Source organism: Rhinolophus ferrumequinum, chromosome 2, assembly GCF_004115265.2.
Source record: "Rhinolophus ferrumequinum isolate MPI-CBG mRhiFer1 chromosome 2, mRhiFer1_v1.p, whole genome shotgun sequence".
Classification (NCBI taxonomy): Eukaryota; Metazoa; Chordata; class Mammalia; order Chiroptera; family Rhinolophidae; genus Rhinolophus; species Rhinolophus ferrumequinum.
In genome coordinates, this window is record NC_046285.1 from 97,369,701 (window position 1) to 97,386,706 (window position 17,006).

The window sequence follows — 17,006 nt, forward strand, 5'->3', positions numbered from 1 at the left end:
TAAAGGTCAGCCAGCCCTTTTCTTACTGTAAAGTGAATTCTACCTGTCAATTAATTTTTTCCCCATACACAGAACTCCTGTGCAGCTTCTTAGTGTGTCATTATTAAATTTGAAAGGACGATTGACAATCATAGTATTGAGTGTTACAGCATATATAGGACAGAAATGAGCATATAGAACCATGATACCACAGCAATGAGCACACTTAGCACCCATATCTTAGTTTCTAAATATCAGTCTTTACTGATATAGGGCTCCTGGGAGAAATCACTGATGCCATGATTGGAGAAGAGAAGTTCAAGGTGAGCCTCAAATATCTTGTTGAGCCAGAAAGTAAGGAATTAACCGAATAGCTATGGGGTGCTACTTCTATAGGATTTAGGAGCCAGCATGAAGATGTCCCCACTGTCCAAATCTGGGACAATTTGAACATCAAAATTAATAATATTAAGGGATATGACATGTGGAGAAAAAGAAGAATCCACAAGTGCATATTAATATAAATACTGATACACATAAATATACACACAGAAAATAAATCAGAGAAGAGAAAGTACTTTCTTACAGTAGAATGCCAACTAATAAATGTAGAAGGACTTATAAAATTAGCAAATTGTGAATGAATCCTAAAATTAGTGGATGAAAGCTTGATAAGGAATAAGATATTTACATAGTACCAAAGTATCAAAACACAAATCAATTACTAATTACAAAGGCAAACATAGCAACTTTACAATGAAGAAACTTGAAAAGCACAACTTTCATCATGTGATCAAAGTTACCTCCAATTCAATTTGCATAAACCAACATAATGTACCTCCTGATATGATACACTGAGACGGATACAGCATCCCTTCTATGGTAGTTCTACCCAAAAATGATTAATATGAATCTAATCATGAGGAAAGTCAGATGAATCCAAATCAAGGCACATTCTATAAAATAATAGGCTACATTCTTCAAATTGGATGAGATCAAGAAAGAGAAAGGCTGAGATACCCATCCAGATTCAAAGAGACTAGAGAGACATATATGATACTGGATGAGATCCTGGACCAGGGGAAAACATAACTACAAGGAACATTATTGGGACAACTCACTATATTTGAGTATGCATTCAGATTAGATAACAGTATTATATAAATATTAAGTTTTCTAATTTTCATAATTATATTGTGCTGTCCTTAGAGTAAATGGGCAAATGGACATGACCTGCAATTTATTCTGAAGTGGATTTGACAATATGTAAATTATATTTATAAATATATATACACATATATGCATATATTTTATATATATTTATGCAAATATATATGCATAAATAGTATTGCATATATAATATATAATAGTAAAGTAAATGTGGCAAATGTAAAACAATTTAATAAATTGGGCATGCAGGACTTCTTTGCACTATTACAGCAACGTTTGTGCAAATTTGAAATTATGTCAAAATAAAAAGGTGATGTAATTGACAACCCAAATAGTTATGGCTTTAAAACAGAAAGTACATGTTAGCCATGATGATAGAAACTAGACTCTTAGGGTGGATAGAGATCCCAAGTCACCCATTCAGTACATGAAGCCCCTGGATCCCCCCACAAACAGGTCTTTCGACCTATGTGTTGAATCCTTGTCAGTGATAGCTGCCGTCATCTTCAGATAGCCCTATTCATTTTCCCGTCGCATAGCCATATTTGTCTTGATATGTGACTCTTACCCGTCTCATGGTCATGTTCACATACCCAAAATTCCCTTCTATGCAAGACCCCGACCCTTTATATTCCCCCCACCGTCCATATATTTATGGACTGGGGGGTAACTATAAGGGACATTATTGGGGTAATTGACAAAATCGAAATACGCACTACAGATTAGATAATAGTATTACATCAACGTTAAATATCCTCATTTTAATAATTATACTTTCTTTGTTTTTAGGGTAAGTGGGATCATATTATAGTCTTATTATAAGCTGGCTCCTATTTTGAGTCTTTGTAAGGAATATATATCTTTGGATAATCATTTATTGCACATTAATTGGCATAAAATAGAAGACTATTAAATGTCCTTTAAATATTGAATAAAGTGCATTTAACTGTTAAGGGAAAGGACTGTGTTTTATCTATCTCTGTCTCTAAGTCTTAGGATAATGCTAAGGGTTGTAGCTACTTGGTAAATGCCTGTTAAATGATTATCTCATGAAGATAGTCAGCATCTCAGACCAGAGTCTCTGTTGTAGGTTTTTACAGGCCCAAAATTCTTCACATAGTGGCCAGAGCCTAATAATGGCCAGAGCATAATACATGAATGAACTTTACTTTGAACTATACACTATTTTGCACCCGTAAAGCAGAGAGTTAACAAGTCGAGTCAATGAACAATTATCGAGCATCTTCTCTGAGATGGGCAGGGGTGCAATAAATATTTAATATGTGAATGAATTTTAATTCTAACAAAGTATTCGATTTGATAAAGCAGAGGTTTCTTAGTAAGCAAGACAAGAAGGATTTTCTAAGTGCAGCTCATACATAATTTCAAGTACTTTTGATGGCAACTACCGCTCCAAAGAATAAAAGATTTGTTTTTAATATAGCTATATGTATGATCAGAGGTGATGAAGGTAGGAAAAATAAAACTTATCTATTAAAAAGGGAAAAAATGCTATGTGCTTTTAGCTGTTTGCTTCCCTTTATTGACCAAATCTTAGAAACCCCTAAAAACAGAGATTTATAACTAAGTCCCTTTAGTTGAAATTCCTCCAACAGTCTGGAGGGTTCACAGCTCTCTACATCTGAGTTTTATAAATAGTAGGAAAAGGGAAAAGAACCAAAATAAAATTGTGTCACTAACGAAATAAGGAAAGAATTTTTTTTAGTATGCAACAGCTAAAATATTTATAATCAGCAGAGAGAAACACTAATAATTGCAGTTTATTTGGATTAAATTTAGGAGTTTAAAAAAATTTTTTGATTGAAATCTCAACATAAAGGGATAAACTGTTAAGCATCACCTTACCCTCATGTATTATCTGAAATCAGAATAAGATTTGGTTAAAGTCAGCCATTACAGGTTGAAACTGGTTGATGAGTTCAAAAGCATCAAAGCACAACAAAAGAAAGGAGCGAAACAAAAATATTTGTACTGAATAAATTACATTTATTGAGAGACTGACAGCAGAATCCCTTCCAACCCACACCCAATTAGTAATACACTGATGTCAGTGTAGAACTTATTGATACATGAGCAGAGCAACCATAAAAGGCAAAGTACTTGCTTCACTGCTAAAATTCAGGTATGTCAGAGAAATACATCTTGCTTTCTTTGGCTGTAGATAAATATCAGTTCAATGTTTGATGCCTGGGTGACTGGTTCAGCATCATCAAAGATCAGAATCTTCACAAGAACTCAGCAAGATGGAAGATGCATCTTCCAAGCATATCTGTAGGCAGGAAGACAGTCATTGTTCTTCAGGTTGTTCCGTGCACAGAGACTTGATTGAGAGTCCTGCCGTCTCCTGGAGCCATCGCTTATTCAGTAGGTGCTATAGCCAAAGCCAGAGCCTGAGCCCCATGGCCTGCAATAGCTGCCACCATAGCCACAGCCCAGGTTGCTGAAGTTGCTGCCTCCGAAGCTGTAGCCCATGGAGCCATAGCCATTGCATCCATAACCATAGTTGAGTGGAGAGCCCAGGGGCACGACGCAGTTCAGGGGTGTGGCTCTGTAGGTCCTGTGGAAGTTGGTTCCATAGCAAGGATAGCCTGGGAAGTAGCTTCCACAAGAGAAGAAACGAGTCATGGTGGCAGGAGCTGAGAAGGATTTGGATAGATTGCAAAGAGCAAGTTACCCAGGTAGGAATGAAAGTCTCCTCCTGCACAGGGCTTTTTATACCTCAAGCTGGTGAGCATGACACGCTCGTCTAGACACCTTCCTATTAATTTGCATAAATAACTATATTATTTGCTAGTAAAATGCATATAAAGGAACCCACAGACTCATTGCCCACATTTTGTTAGCTTTTATTTGCAAAAGAATGTGTTGGATCATCAAAGCCAGTGGCCATCCGTGACACACTGTTGAATTCTTTTCATCAATGTCCTATAGTTTAACTACCATTCTGAGTGCATCATCTGAGACTCCTCTGATTACAGACTCCTCCCAACTGACATAACTAGACTAAAAAAGTGTTGGCAAAAATGTAAATACTTCTACAGCTTCTTGAAATTCTCTTCATATGTCATTCAAAAACATTGATATGCCAACTGCTTAATGGGTATGGAGTTTTCTTTTGAAGTAAAGAGTAAAGAATCTCCACTCCAATTATTTGGAGCCAGAAGTGGTGGTTGCAAAACATTGTGACTGTACTAAATACTATTGAATGGTTAAGTTTAAAATGTTCATTTTATGTTATGTAAATTTCACCTCAATAATGTTTCTTTTCATTTTTAAAGCATTGCTACACAAATCCACCGGAAGTCTTTTTGCAGAGGCTGCAAGAACACCAAATAATAAGATGGCTGTGAATATCCAACTAGTCATTTTCATGTGTTTCATTTATGAGCATCCTTCCTGTTAACATGTACTTTCTTTTCACAGAGAACGTACAATCTTTGGTTGTAAATTGTCTTGAACGTTGCCAAGCTGTCTTGTTGTGGAGCTGCCACACTGGGGCTGAATGGAATGATGCCCTATTTCAAAGTAATGTTATACCATGCTTGTTTCTTATTGACTCCTAATAAAACAAGCCTGGATGCCATGATTCATTGTGAAATACCAGTTATATTTAAGAACGCAGCACTTATTTCTGCTCCCACTGTGCCCTGTATGTCCATTTCTCATGGCACAGGAAAACCAGAACGAATCTGAACTCAGCAAAGCTAAATCTAGTCCAATTCAAATGTTTAGAAAAGAATCTTTTTTATAGGTGAATAGGCATCTGGAGTCTCTGAAAAGAGAAAAGGAAAACTTCCTGAATACCAACTCCTTTTGTGTATTCCCCCCTAAATGGACAATCATAGAGCCCAACAGGCAAAATTAAGTATTGCAGTCAGACATCTCTGTCTTTATTAAAATTCCACCTCTCTCAAGTTCTCGGACAGAAGAGTTTCCTATTGATCATTTTATGTAAGTGGGTATAGTTTATTTTATTCTACAAACTGATAAAGTTGGAGAGAATCAAAAGATAAGGTCTATTTTCAAATTCAGTTTTTAACAAAAAGAATGAATTAAAATGTTAAGAGGCTGTGTACTCAAGTGCCCAAATTATGCAAACTCTACATCAGCTAATTCAGAAAACTCAAAGAGATGTCTGTGAGTAGGAGAGGGCAGAGGGGACTGCCCTCATTTAATTGTGACTGTTGGATCATTACTTGAAATTTTTAACTGCTGATTCTACCATGCAATACTAGAACCTGTAATTTTGACCTATTTCCACCAGGTGGCAGTGGTATGCAGTTACTCAATCTGAACTACAGGACAGGTTCTCAAATGTAAGCGCGCAGAAGAATGCCTAAAGAACTTGTTTGAAACTCAGATTTCCAGAGCCCTCTTCTCTGACTACCACCATGAAATTCTGCAAATTTATGTTTTTAGTGAGTATCTCAGTGATTCTCATGAATAAGTCATCCTGATAAATTCCAGGTCAGTCTTTCATGAGATTTCAAGGAATATGTCGTTGTTTGGCTATGAGAAGAAATGGACCTGAGCTGTTTCTCTCTCATTGACAGGCACGTCCAGGGTCAGTCACCGGTGGCCTATTTTCTTTCCTTCTAGGTGATAGAGATAATTAAAGAGAAAACCTTGGTTTGTCTTTTCCTTTCTCCTGCGCTGTTTCTTTTCCCAAGAGACAAATAGAAAGGGAAGTAACGGCACTTTTCCAAACCCTTAACAAATGTTAATTTAATTTTTGTAATCATCTTATGATGTGGGTATTATGATTTTTTTAATAAGAAAACTGAAGCCGGAGAGTTTAAGTGAATTGCCTATGTCACATGGTTAATAATTAGCAGAACCAAGCTTCAAATTCACCCCATCCAGGGCCAAAGCCATGTTCTTAACTACTTTAAACTGCCTTTGATGTTATCGATAGTTTAAAGGGCTTCCGTTTATAAAGTGCTTCAGATTACTTTATTTTCTTGAGGAACATACCAGTAAGGAAAAGTAGTTTTTGCTACTGTAACACATAACCCCAAGTCCCAATGCTTGGAAAGACTAGAGGTTTATTTCACGTTCATATTACATTACACATCCCTTTTGGGTTGGTGGGTGTCTTGGATAGACATCATTCTCATTCAAAGACGTAAGCTAACAGAGCTTTCATTATCTCAAATATAGTTAGAGCTGGAAGAAACACTGTCAACTCCCACTTCATTTTATCCATAAGGAAAATCAGATTCAGGGAAGAAAGTGAAATACCCACTGTTGCATTGTCAGTGTTGAACCTAAAATCAAGAAGTCTTGAGTCCTTATCCGTTACAGATCTGAATCCAACCAATTATTCAAAAAAAAAAAAATTATTTGTATTTCTTTTCTTCACCTTACCTCCTGTGGTAGACAGACCCTAAGGTGGCCTCTATGGCCCCTTCTTCCTGGTGTTCCCTCTCTTGAGAAATACTTCTCCTGAGTGTGTGTGGAACCAACAACCAGGTGAATTTGGAAGTGGATCCTTCCCCACTTGACTGTAATGACTGGACTATGATGGCAATGACAGGATGTCACTTCCTGTCACATTATGTAATGTGATTACATTACATAAGACTGTCACATCTGTCTTACTGACAGACTCTCTCCCTCACTGGTTTTGATAAAGCGAGGCAGGGAGCGGGAGTCAGCATCCAGCCAGCAGTCAACAAAAGAGACTGGAGTCCTCAAGCCAATCGGCTACAAGGAATTGAATTTTGACAAGAACAGAGTAAATTTGGAAGTGGATTCTTCCCCCACTGGAGCCTTGAGATGAGACTGCAACCCCAGCAGCGACACTTGGTTGCAGTTTTCAGATGAGACCGTGAAACATAGAACCCATCAAAGCTGTGCTCTGAAGTCTGACCCATAGAAATTGGAGTAATAAATGTGTGGTGTTTTAAACCACTAAGCTTGTGATAGTATTGTTACATAGGAAGAAAAGTAATACAGCACACACACACACACACACACACACACATACACAAACACACCTGCATGCACGCACACACACAGATTCAATGCATCAATAACTCAATGCATCACTGACTGCAATCACTGACCCCAAATTTATCTCAAATCTGTTCACATTTCCCTATCTCCACTGTCACCAGCCACCAACAGACAGTATTTCTTTGCTCTCTGCTCACTGCTTCTTCCTGGTACAAGGAAAAAGAGTACAGGACAGCTCACCCGCTTTCTCTATCGTCACCACCACATCAGGCTATCAAAATTGCCCCAACGTGTTTCAGCAGCCTTCCTTCATGTGGCCAACCCTCTGCTTTCTATCTAAGAAATTCCATATTCTGCTCTCCTGTGATGGCAAGCTCCCTGTTTTCCAGAACTATTATTGTTACCAGAGAAAAAGGTGGTTCTTATATCATCACAGGAAGGCATTTCAGGATGTACAAATAAGCCCATGCGCACAAAGCCATGCAAGCAGTAGATTTTTTAAAAGAAAGAAAGAGAATACACTCCCAAAGTTCGGGAGTGGACAGGCCCAGAAGGAGAGGAACTGCACCAAAAACAAAGACACGTAGGATTATATTCGAAGAAAGGGGGGTGCGAAATATTCAGGGGTTGCATTACAGTCCTTCCCAGGGCGGGTCCCTGCTGTGGACAGCCTCTCCTTCCCTTCAGGAGGTGGGATTTCCTTGTCAGAACTGTCATGGCAACACAGGGGGTGGAAATGTTTCCCTGCCTGCAATGCTAATAGTTTTATAATCTATTACAATTCGCTGTAGCTGTACCATTTCTTAAGAATGATCTCATCTCCTCCTTCCTTTGTTTCCCCGCACTTCTTCCTTCCATTCTTCCCTCCCTCTCCCTACTCTTTCTGCCTATGGTAACATTATAATTTGGCTTTAAAAAACAAAATGTTTTCTATCATTTCTAGGGATGTGAAGGAGTAGAAGGTAGGCGCCTGTGTTTAGTCTGTCATTTTGATACAATACCCTTTCCAGAGTAATTTTTGCTATATTATATTGCCTCCCCAAAAATCCATTTATAGACATTTTTCCTGGAACTAAACTCTGGCAGGGACTTTTTATAATGGTTCTTGGAAGTACTGTGCAGCCACTACAGATTATATTTATGAAGAATATTTAATGGCATTGCCAAATACTCACACTATAATAATAAGTAATAAGGTAGTATAAAAACTGTATATTTGTCCTCCTTCAGGGAAAATTGTAAGCCATACTCCTGGCTGAGAACAGACCTTGGGAAAGCCCAAAGAGACTGTGAGAGACAGAGAAGGAGAAGGGGGAAGCTAATCCTGGGAGGTTTCCTGGAGTAAGACAGAGGTGAGCTGATGGTCAAAGGTGAGTAGAGGGGGCCAAGAGACCCCAGGATCAATAGAGGAAAGGGAAGGAGGGGAGAAAAGCATTGCGAATTTTAGGCTTTGAGACATTGATATCACTGAGCCTGGCACACAGAAGGGGTCAATAAATATTTTTTTAATACATTAATAAACTGGTGCTAATTGACTAATTAATAAAGCCAAAAGAAAATGGTTCCAAATAAAACCAATATCACAGCATTTTTATATCAGCCAAACCCGTAATGACAACCTTGCACTGTCTCAGAAGTCTTGTCCTAAAGACTGCTGCCCTCTATGGACAGTCACCATCACAGGTACCGCTCAGAGGACCAGGGCATTTGGGCAGCCTCCAACTAATGCATCACACCCATGAGTCATCTAACTTTGAATCACCTCCATCTCTGTCACAGTATCTTCAGGCATAATATGGATTGGGGCCAACAGAGTGGTACCAGGGAATGTCAGCTCCCAAACAGAAATCCATAAATCCTTATTAAATACCTTTCACTCAGCTCTGTTTCTGAGTCCCTATTCCAACTGTCAGAGCAGAGATTCCTAGAAAAATGACCCTGACGTTGCCTTCCTGTATTTCTCCATTGCTCAGTTTTATCAGTGAGGGACATGATGTGGGCTTTCGGCAAGAAATACGAGGTGCCTGTTGTCTCAGTCCTAGAATGTCTGTTTCCTCCATTTCCCAAGCAAAGAAACAACTGAGTTAGATAATAATAATACTAATAATACCAAATTATCAGAGCTCCTAAATGTCATAAACACTGGGTACTACTAGATCACTTTGCAGTGACTGGTCTTGCAATTTTATGCATTTTTTTAATGTATAAATCAATAGGACGCTCTTTTGTCCACGTGCAACAGCTAAATCAAAACATGGAAAGACTTTACCTCCACGAAGCTAGATGTCTCCTATAAAATGGGAGTTTGAGAGTCAGAAAAAAATGTGAAGATAACTTTAAAATCAGTCGTGAACCAGTAAAAACCTTATTTAAAGAATAATTAAAAGAAAAAGTTTTGGTCTTATGATTCAAGAGAAAAATAATCATTAGGTGCATTCATACAGTCAATAAATATATAATCAGCATCCTTTATGTAAAAAGTACTTTTCTCGTCACTGTTGAGAATAGAAAAATTAAAAATATAGTCACAGTTTTTAAAAAATGTGGCAGGTGGTGGTGGGAATATGAATTACGTTAATACCTCAGAACACCAAGTAACATTAGAAAGTAACTTATTGGTCTGGTTAAGAGTGGGGTGGGTAGGAGTCCGATTGGAGACTGAGATTCATGAAAATAGTTTGGAGAAGCTGTGGTGAAAGAGGTCATAATAATATCCATGATATAAATAAAAATAAAATATATTTTATTATAAATAAAATATAATACTCACAAATAGTGAATCCAGTCATAAGCATTGAAAAGCTTTGTTTTTGGCATCACAATCATAGTTGGATTAATGGACCCACAGAGGAACAAAGTATTAATATTAAGCCTAGAAAACCAAGCTTCCCTCCCAAGTCTAACAGAGAACTGAGACATCTCCTCACCAATAAAACCGTATTTGTTTTTAACTAGTCCCAGGCAAGTTGCCCAAATGTTTTTTTTCACATATAGTCTATTTTCATCTTTTCTCTTCTGAGCACTCTCTTATGGCACAGATAGAAAATAGAACTATTCCTACACAAAGAGTCAGAACATTGGATTAATATTTTAAAACCCTTTGAGGCATCTTCTAATCGCCTATAAAATTCAGATAATTCCCTTAAGCAAGAAAATGAAATTTCTTAATATCACCATTTCATTGGGTAGGAAGAAAAGAAATAGAAAATTTTTTAAGAAGCTAAAAATGTGACCATTATCAAGATTAAGACTTGACTTGGAATTTTTAACTTTTAAAAAGTATACTTTTCTTTCTGGACTGAAATATCTTCCGCTGCATTTGGAAGATTAGTAGAGACCTAAGAAGGACTTTTCTGACAGACTGGATCTACTAATATTACAATTAGCATCAATAAAAATAACAAAAATTATTATTTATTGAGTCCTTAATATGTCTGGCACTTCTCTAAGTGTTTTACATATGTTGTTTCTTTAATCTTCACAAAATCCCTATGAGACACTACTATTAATATTTCCACATTACAGCTGAGGACACTGAAGAACAGAGACGTGAAGTAATTTGCCCGGGATCATATGGCTCTTAAGTGTCAGAGCCAGAAGTTGAACCCACGGGGTCAGGGTAAATGACAAGAATGAGGGAAGGTGAAAATGACACTCTAATAAAAGGATATTTTAGAAGAAAATCAGTGTTAAGTCTTGTGTCAGAATACATGAATCTGTAGTTTGTTCTTACGATTTCACTGTACTTTTTAGCGGTAAAAAGTAGTTCAGAATGAAGGAACACGAGGTAGGGATTTGTGGGGAAAAAAGGAGTTAAGGACTGCAAGGGATGCTGGACTATCTCAAAAAGCCTCATGAAATTGACTAATTGACTAACTGGTATCTAGATAAAACTGAATTGACAGGCAAGCATGTAAGGAAGAAAAAGATAGCCTTCTTTCATTGTGCAACTTTCATAATTCTTTTTCAATATTGTGAATTACAAATGATGTCTCCATCAGGAAAACAAAATGGCACAACTCCCACAGAGGGCAATTTGGCACTGTCTAGCAAAATTACATTGCATTTTCTTTTTGACCCAAAGATTTCCTTCTAAGTATCTATCTCAATGATGCAACAACAAAAATTAGAAAAAACATATGCACAAAGCTATTCATTTTGTCCGTACTTGTAAAGGTAAAAATTTGGAAACAACCCACATATCTACCAATAGTAGACAGGTTGAATAAACTATGGTACATCCATACATTTGGTAGTAGAGAAATCTAAAGTGAATGGGAGAAGATCTCTACCTACTCACAGGGAGGTATATCCAGAATTCTGTAAGCAAACAGTGAAGAATGTTTGCATTATGCTACATTTTGGGTAATAAGGGGGGATATACAAATATTTATCCATATTTGCTTATAATTTTTAAAAGAAACTGAAAACATAAATCAAAAAAAAATCATAAAAATAGCTACCAATGGGGCAAGGAGAACAGGGCAGAAGGAATAGAATGTACTTTGATTTATTATTTTGACTGTAGAATTATGTAACTATTTTAATAAATTTTAAGAAATAAATCAAACAAATAATCTTAAAATTAAAAACAATGTAAAGCACTTATCAGGGGGATCACTTCATAGACTGTGTAGATGCCTGACCAATATGCTATACATCTGAAGCTGAAGTAGAATAACACTGAATGTCAACTATAATTAATACGTGCACATGCACAGTCTGATAATTAAGTTCGTGAACTCCTTTCTTTACGCGAAGATAAAGGAAATATTGAAAGGAAGACATTTTAATGACATTCAGGACATCGAGGGTAATACAACGAGAGCTCTGATGGCCATTCTAGAAAAAGAGTTCCAAAATTGCTTTGAAGGGTGGACTAGGTGCTGGCGTCAGTGCATAGCTTCCCAAGGAGAGTACTTTGAAAGTGACCATAGTGATATTCAGCAATGAGGTATGTAGCACTTTTTCTAAGATGAGTCTGTGAACTTAATTGTCAGACCTCATGTATATATAGCCACAGGATGTAAAGTATAGCATAGTGAAGATAGTAAATGGGACTGTAACAGCTATATATGATGTTAGAGGGGTAGTAGATTGGGGAAGGGTGTTATCAACTTGTGAGGGGTGTAAATGTCTAACTATTCCATTGTTTTGTACACCTGAAACTAAGAAAGAAAGAGAGAAAGAGAGAGAGAGAAAGAGAGAGAGAGATGAAAGGAAGAAAGAAAGAAAGAAAGAAAGAAAGAAAGAAAGAAAGAAAGAAAGAAAGAAAGAAAGAAGGAAAGAAAGAAAGAAAAAGAGAGAGAGAGAGAGAGAGAGAGAGAGAGAGAGAGAAACAATGTGAAGTGAATGAATCTAAATGTCAGGTTGGTGGTACAACTAGTCAGAGAAGTATTGTTTCAAGTGACTCTAAAACACAGAATTTGTGGTGTACATCCCTAGAGGTGTAATATCACATATATATATATATATATATATACATATATATATATATATATCTTATGCGTATATACCATATATATGTGTGTATATATATATATATATACACACACATACATATATATATATACACATATATACATATGTATATCTTAAATTGCATTTGGTAATTTTATTATTAGTAGTAATATTTATTGCGCTATTTTGAAACTAGTATAGGTATATTATAAAATTATAATATAAATGAAAAACTAAAATGTTCAGCTTAAGGGGAAAAAAAGTTTAAAAATCAAAGAAATTAAACCCCTAAATTTGAATTAGAAATATAAGGAAAACATTTATTATTTATTTTTCTTTTTAAAAAATTATGGGGCCAGCCCGGTGGCTCAGGCAGTTGGAGCTCCATACTCCTAACTCCGAAGGCTGCCGGTTCAATTCCCACATGGGCCAGTGGGCTCTCAACCACAAGGTTGCTGGTTCAACTCCTTGAATCCCACAAGGGATGGTGGGCTCCGCCCCCTGCAACTAAGATTGAACATGGCACCTTAACCTGAGCTGCCTCCCAGATGGCTCAGTTGGTTGGAGCGCGGGCTCTCAACCACAAGGTTGACAGTTCGATTCCTCGAGTCCCGCAAGGGATGGTGGGCTGTGACCCCTGAAACGAGCAACGGCAACTAGACCTGGAGCTGAGCTGTGCCCTCCACAACTAAGACTGAAATGACAACAACTTGACTTGGAAAAAAACAAAAAGGTCCTGGAAGTACACACTGTACCCCAATAAAGTCCTGTTCCCCTTCTCCAATAAAAAAATCTTTAAAAAAAAAATTATGGATTTACTAGTTTTCTCTAGTGAAAATGCCTACAATGACAACTTAGAAGTTGTTTGCGCCCTTAGCACTGCTGTGTATCAAAAGGAAAGAGCTCCTTAAGGAAATGACTAATTCCAGCTCTGGAGTAGGAAATGTACAAAATGAGCCTGAGACATCTGTGCCACAGGGAAGGGGTGAGAAGGGGAGGAAGGGAAAAAGAAAAGGAAAAGAAAGGAACAGTCTTAATTTTTCCTATTGTCTTTTTGTTCTCTGTTTCATTTAGTTGTGCTGTAATCTTTATTATCTCTTTCTGCTAACTTTTTGGGTTTCACTTGTTCTCATTTTTCTAGTTCTTTAAGGTATAATGTTAGGTTGCTTATTTGGGATTTTCCTTGTCTCTTGAGATCTGCTGTAATGATATAAATTTCCCTCTTATTACTGCCTTTGTTGTATCCCAATCATTTTGATAGGATGTATTTTCCTTCTCATTTGTTTCTATGTATCTTTTGATCTCTCCTTTTATTTCTCCTTTAACTTAGTTTTCTTTTAATAGCGTGTTATTTAATCTCCACATATTTGTGGTTTTTCCTGCTTTCTTTTCGCAGTTGATATCCAACTTTAAAGCTTTGTGATCAGAGAATATGTTTGATATGATTTCAATCTTCTTAAATTTGCTGAGGCTAGTTTTATGTATGTCCCAACACATGATCTATCCTTAAGAATGTTCCATGCAGGAGTTCAGACAATTAAGTTTGAAACTCATCATAGAAAAAGTACTACGTACCTCATTGCTGAATATCACTAGGGTCACCTTTGAAGTACTCCCTTTGGGAAGCTATGCACCAATGCCTGTGCCTAGTCTACCCTTCAAAGCAATTTTGGAACTCTTTTCCTGGAATGGCCATCAGAGCTGTTGACATATTACCCATTACCCTTGATGCCCTGAATGTCATCAAAATGTCTTCCTTTCAATATTTCCTTGATCTTCAGGTAAAGAAAGAAGTCATTGGGGGTCAGATCAGGTGAGTAGGGAGGGTGTTCCAATACAGTTATTTGGTTGCTGGCTAAAAACTCCTTCACAGACAGTGCTGTGTGAGCTGGTGCATGTCGTGATGCAAGAGCCATGAATTGTTGGCAAAAAGTTCAGGTCATCTAACTTTTTCATGCAGTGTTTTCAGCACTTCCAAATAGTAAACTTGGTTAACTCTTTGTCCAGGTGGTACAAATTCATAATGAATAATCCCTCTGATATCAAAAAAAGGTTAGCAACATCATTGCACCAAGTTCGCGAACTTAATTGCCCAACTCTTACCCTAGAAAAGAAGGTAGTCTGGTGTTCTAGGATGAAGTGCTCTATAAACGTCAATTTTGTCTATTGAGGATTTTTATGAATTTGACCTCAAAGGCAAGGGAAGCAAAAGCTAAAATAAATGAATGGGACTATATCAAACTAAAAATCTTCTACACAGCAAAAGAAACCATCAACAAAACAAAGAAGCAATCAACCGAATGGGAGAAGATATTTGCAAACAATGTGTCTGATATAGGGCTGATATCCAAAATATGTAAATAACTTGTACAATTCAACAGCAACAAAAAAATAAACAATCCAGTTAAAAAATGGACAGAGCACTTGAACAGACATTTTTCCCAAGAAGACATACAAACAGATACATAAAAAATGCTCAACTTCACTAGCTATTAGGGAAATGCAAACCAAAACCACAACGCGATATCACCTGTTAGAATGGCTATCATCAACAAGACAAATAATAACAAGAGTTGGAGAGGTTGTAGAGAAAAAAATACCCCTCATACACTGTAGGTGGGAATATATATTAGTATAGCCACTATGGAAAACAGTATGGAGGTCCCTCTAAAAATTAAGAATAGAATTACCATATGATCCAGCAATCTTTCTCCTGGGTACCTACCCCAAAAATATGAAAACATTTATCCATAAAGATATATGTGCTCTGATGTTCATTGCAGCATTATTTACAGTGGCCAAGACATGGAAACAATCAAAGTGTCCTTCCACAGATGATTGGATAAAGAAGATGTGGTATATATATATATACAATGGAATACTACTCTATCACTAGAAAAGATGAAATACTGCCATTTGTGACAACATGGATAGATCTTGAGATTATTATGCTAAGTGAAATAAGTCAGACAAAAAAGTTAAGAACCATATGACTTCACTTATATGTGGGATGTAAAACTTAAAGCAACAGACAAACAAACAAAGAAACAAAAAATAGACACAGACAATAGTTTAGTGGTTACCAGAGGGTAAGGGGAGAGGGGGCAGGTAGAAGAGGGTAAATGCGGTCAAATATCTGGTGCTAGAAGGAGAACTGACTCTGGGTGATGAACACAATGTGATATATACGTGATGTATTATAGAAATGTACACTTGAAACCTATGTAATGATACTAACCATTGTCACCCCAACAAGTTTAATTTAAAAAAATAAAGAAGATCAAGAAAGGAGCACCCTGAATCTAACCCATACTCTAGATCAGAATTTCTCAACCTTGGCACTGTTGACATTTTGGGCCAAAGCATTCGTGTTGTGAGAGCTGTTCTCTGCATTGCAGGATGTTTACTTAGCAGCATCCTCAGCTCCTACCTACTAGACCTCAGTAGCACACCCCTCTCCAAGTTGTAATCATCAAAACTATCTCCAGATATGGCCTAATGTGCCAATGGGGTCAAAATAACCCCTGTTTTGGTTTTCTTTTTCAACTTTTATTTATTTAAGTGTGCTTTTCCAGGACCCATCAGCCTAAGGTCAAGTATCGTTTCAATCTATTTGTGGAAGGCGCAGCTCACAGTGGCCCATGTGGGGATCGAAACAGCAACCTTGTTGGTAAGAGCACCGTGCTCTAACCAACTGAGCTGTCCAGCCACGCCAAAATAATCCCTGTTTTAGACCTAAGTACCACTTTAGAGCAAATACAGGATATGTGGGAGCAAGTTGAATGAAACACAAGGAAGCAATCAGCCAAACCCAGAAGAGTTTGCTATCACCACACCACTTCCCATCAAAAGTTGAGCTCCTTTGCCATCTGATTCGTTAGTGACCCAGAATCTTGGTGAGGATCTGCTTCCTAGGACTATTTCCTGTCCCGAATGTCTTAGTTAGTGTTACTTCAGAAACTGTAAATGAGATAAAATTGGAGTGCAAATAGTTTATTTGGGAAGTGCAGATAATACACAAAGGAGGAAAAGGATACAGAGACGGGAAGGGAGCCCTAAATAGAACACTATTAAACCACCTGGGAAACAGTCCAAAACACAAACCTAAAAATTAACCCAAAGAGTTGAGGAAGCTGGGGTTGTTATACACGATCTTCCTCATCGACTGGGCACTGCCCCACCATGGTGATGTGTGACACCTCTAGACGGCCTCCTGCGAGAGCTCCACAGCTCCGCACAGTTCCAGAGAAGCACTTAGACCCAAAGATTACAGACACTGCTGGTTGGCAGCATGCTGGAGACACCTATGATAATATCTGCTGTTTAAAGTGAAATGAGATTTGTTTTCAAATACTTAAGCAGAGAAAAAATATGAGGGAAGGTAAGCAAAATGATGTATGCAAGTGTTGATCATTATT

General features: G+C 37.4%; 1 protein-coding gene across 1 annotated transcript; it reads right to left on the reverse strand.

The window, feature by feature from the left end:
* Positions 1-3,531: 3,531 nt before the first annotated feature.
* Positions 3,532-3,795, reverse strand: LOC117033230 (keratin-associated protein 7-1). Its single transcript, XM_033125264.1, has one exon. The coding sequence runs from the start codon at positions 3,793-3,795 to the stop codon at positions 3,532-3,534; it is 264 nt and encodes an 87-aa protein (XP_032981155.1).
* Between the last annotated feature and the right edge of the window lie 13,211 nt (positions 3,796-17,006).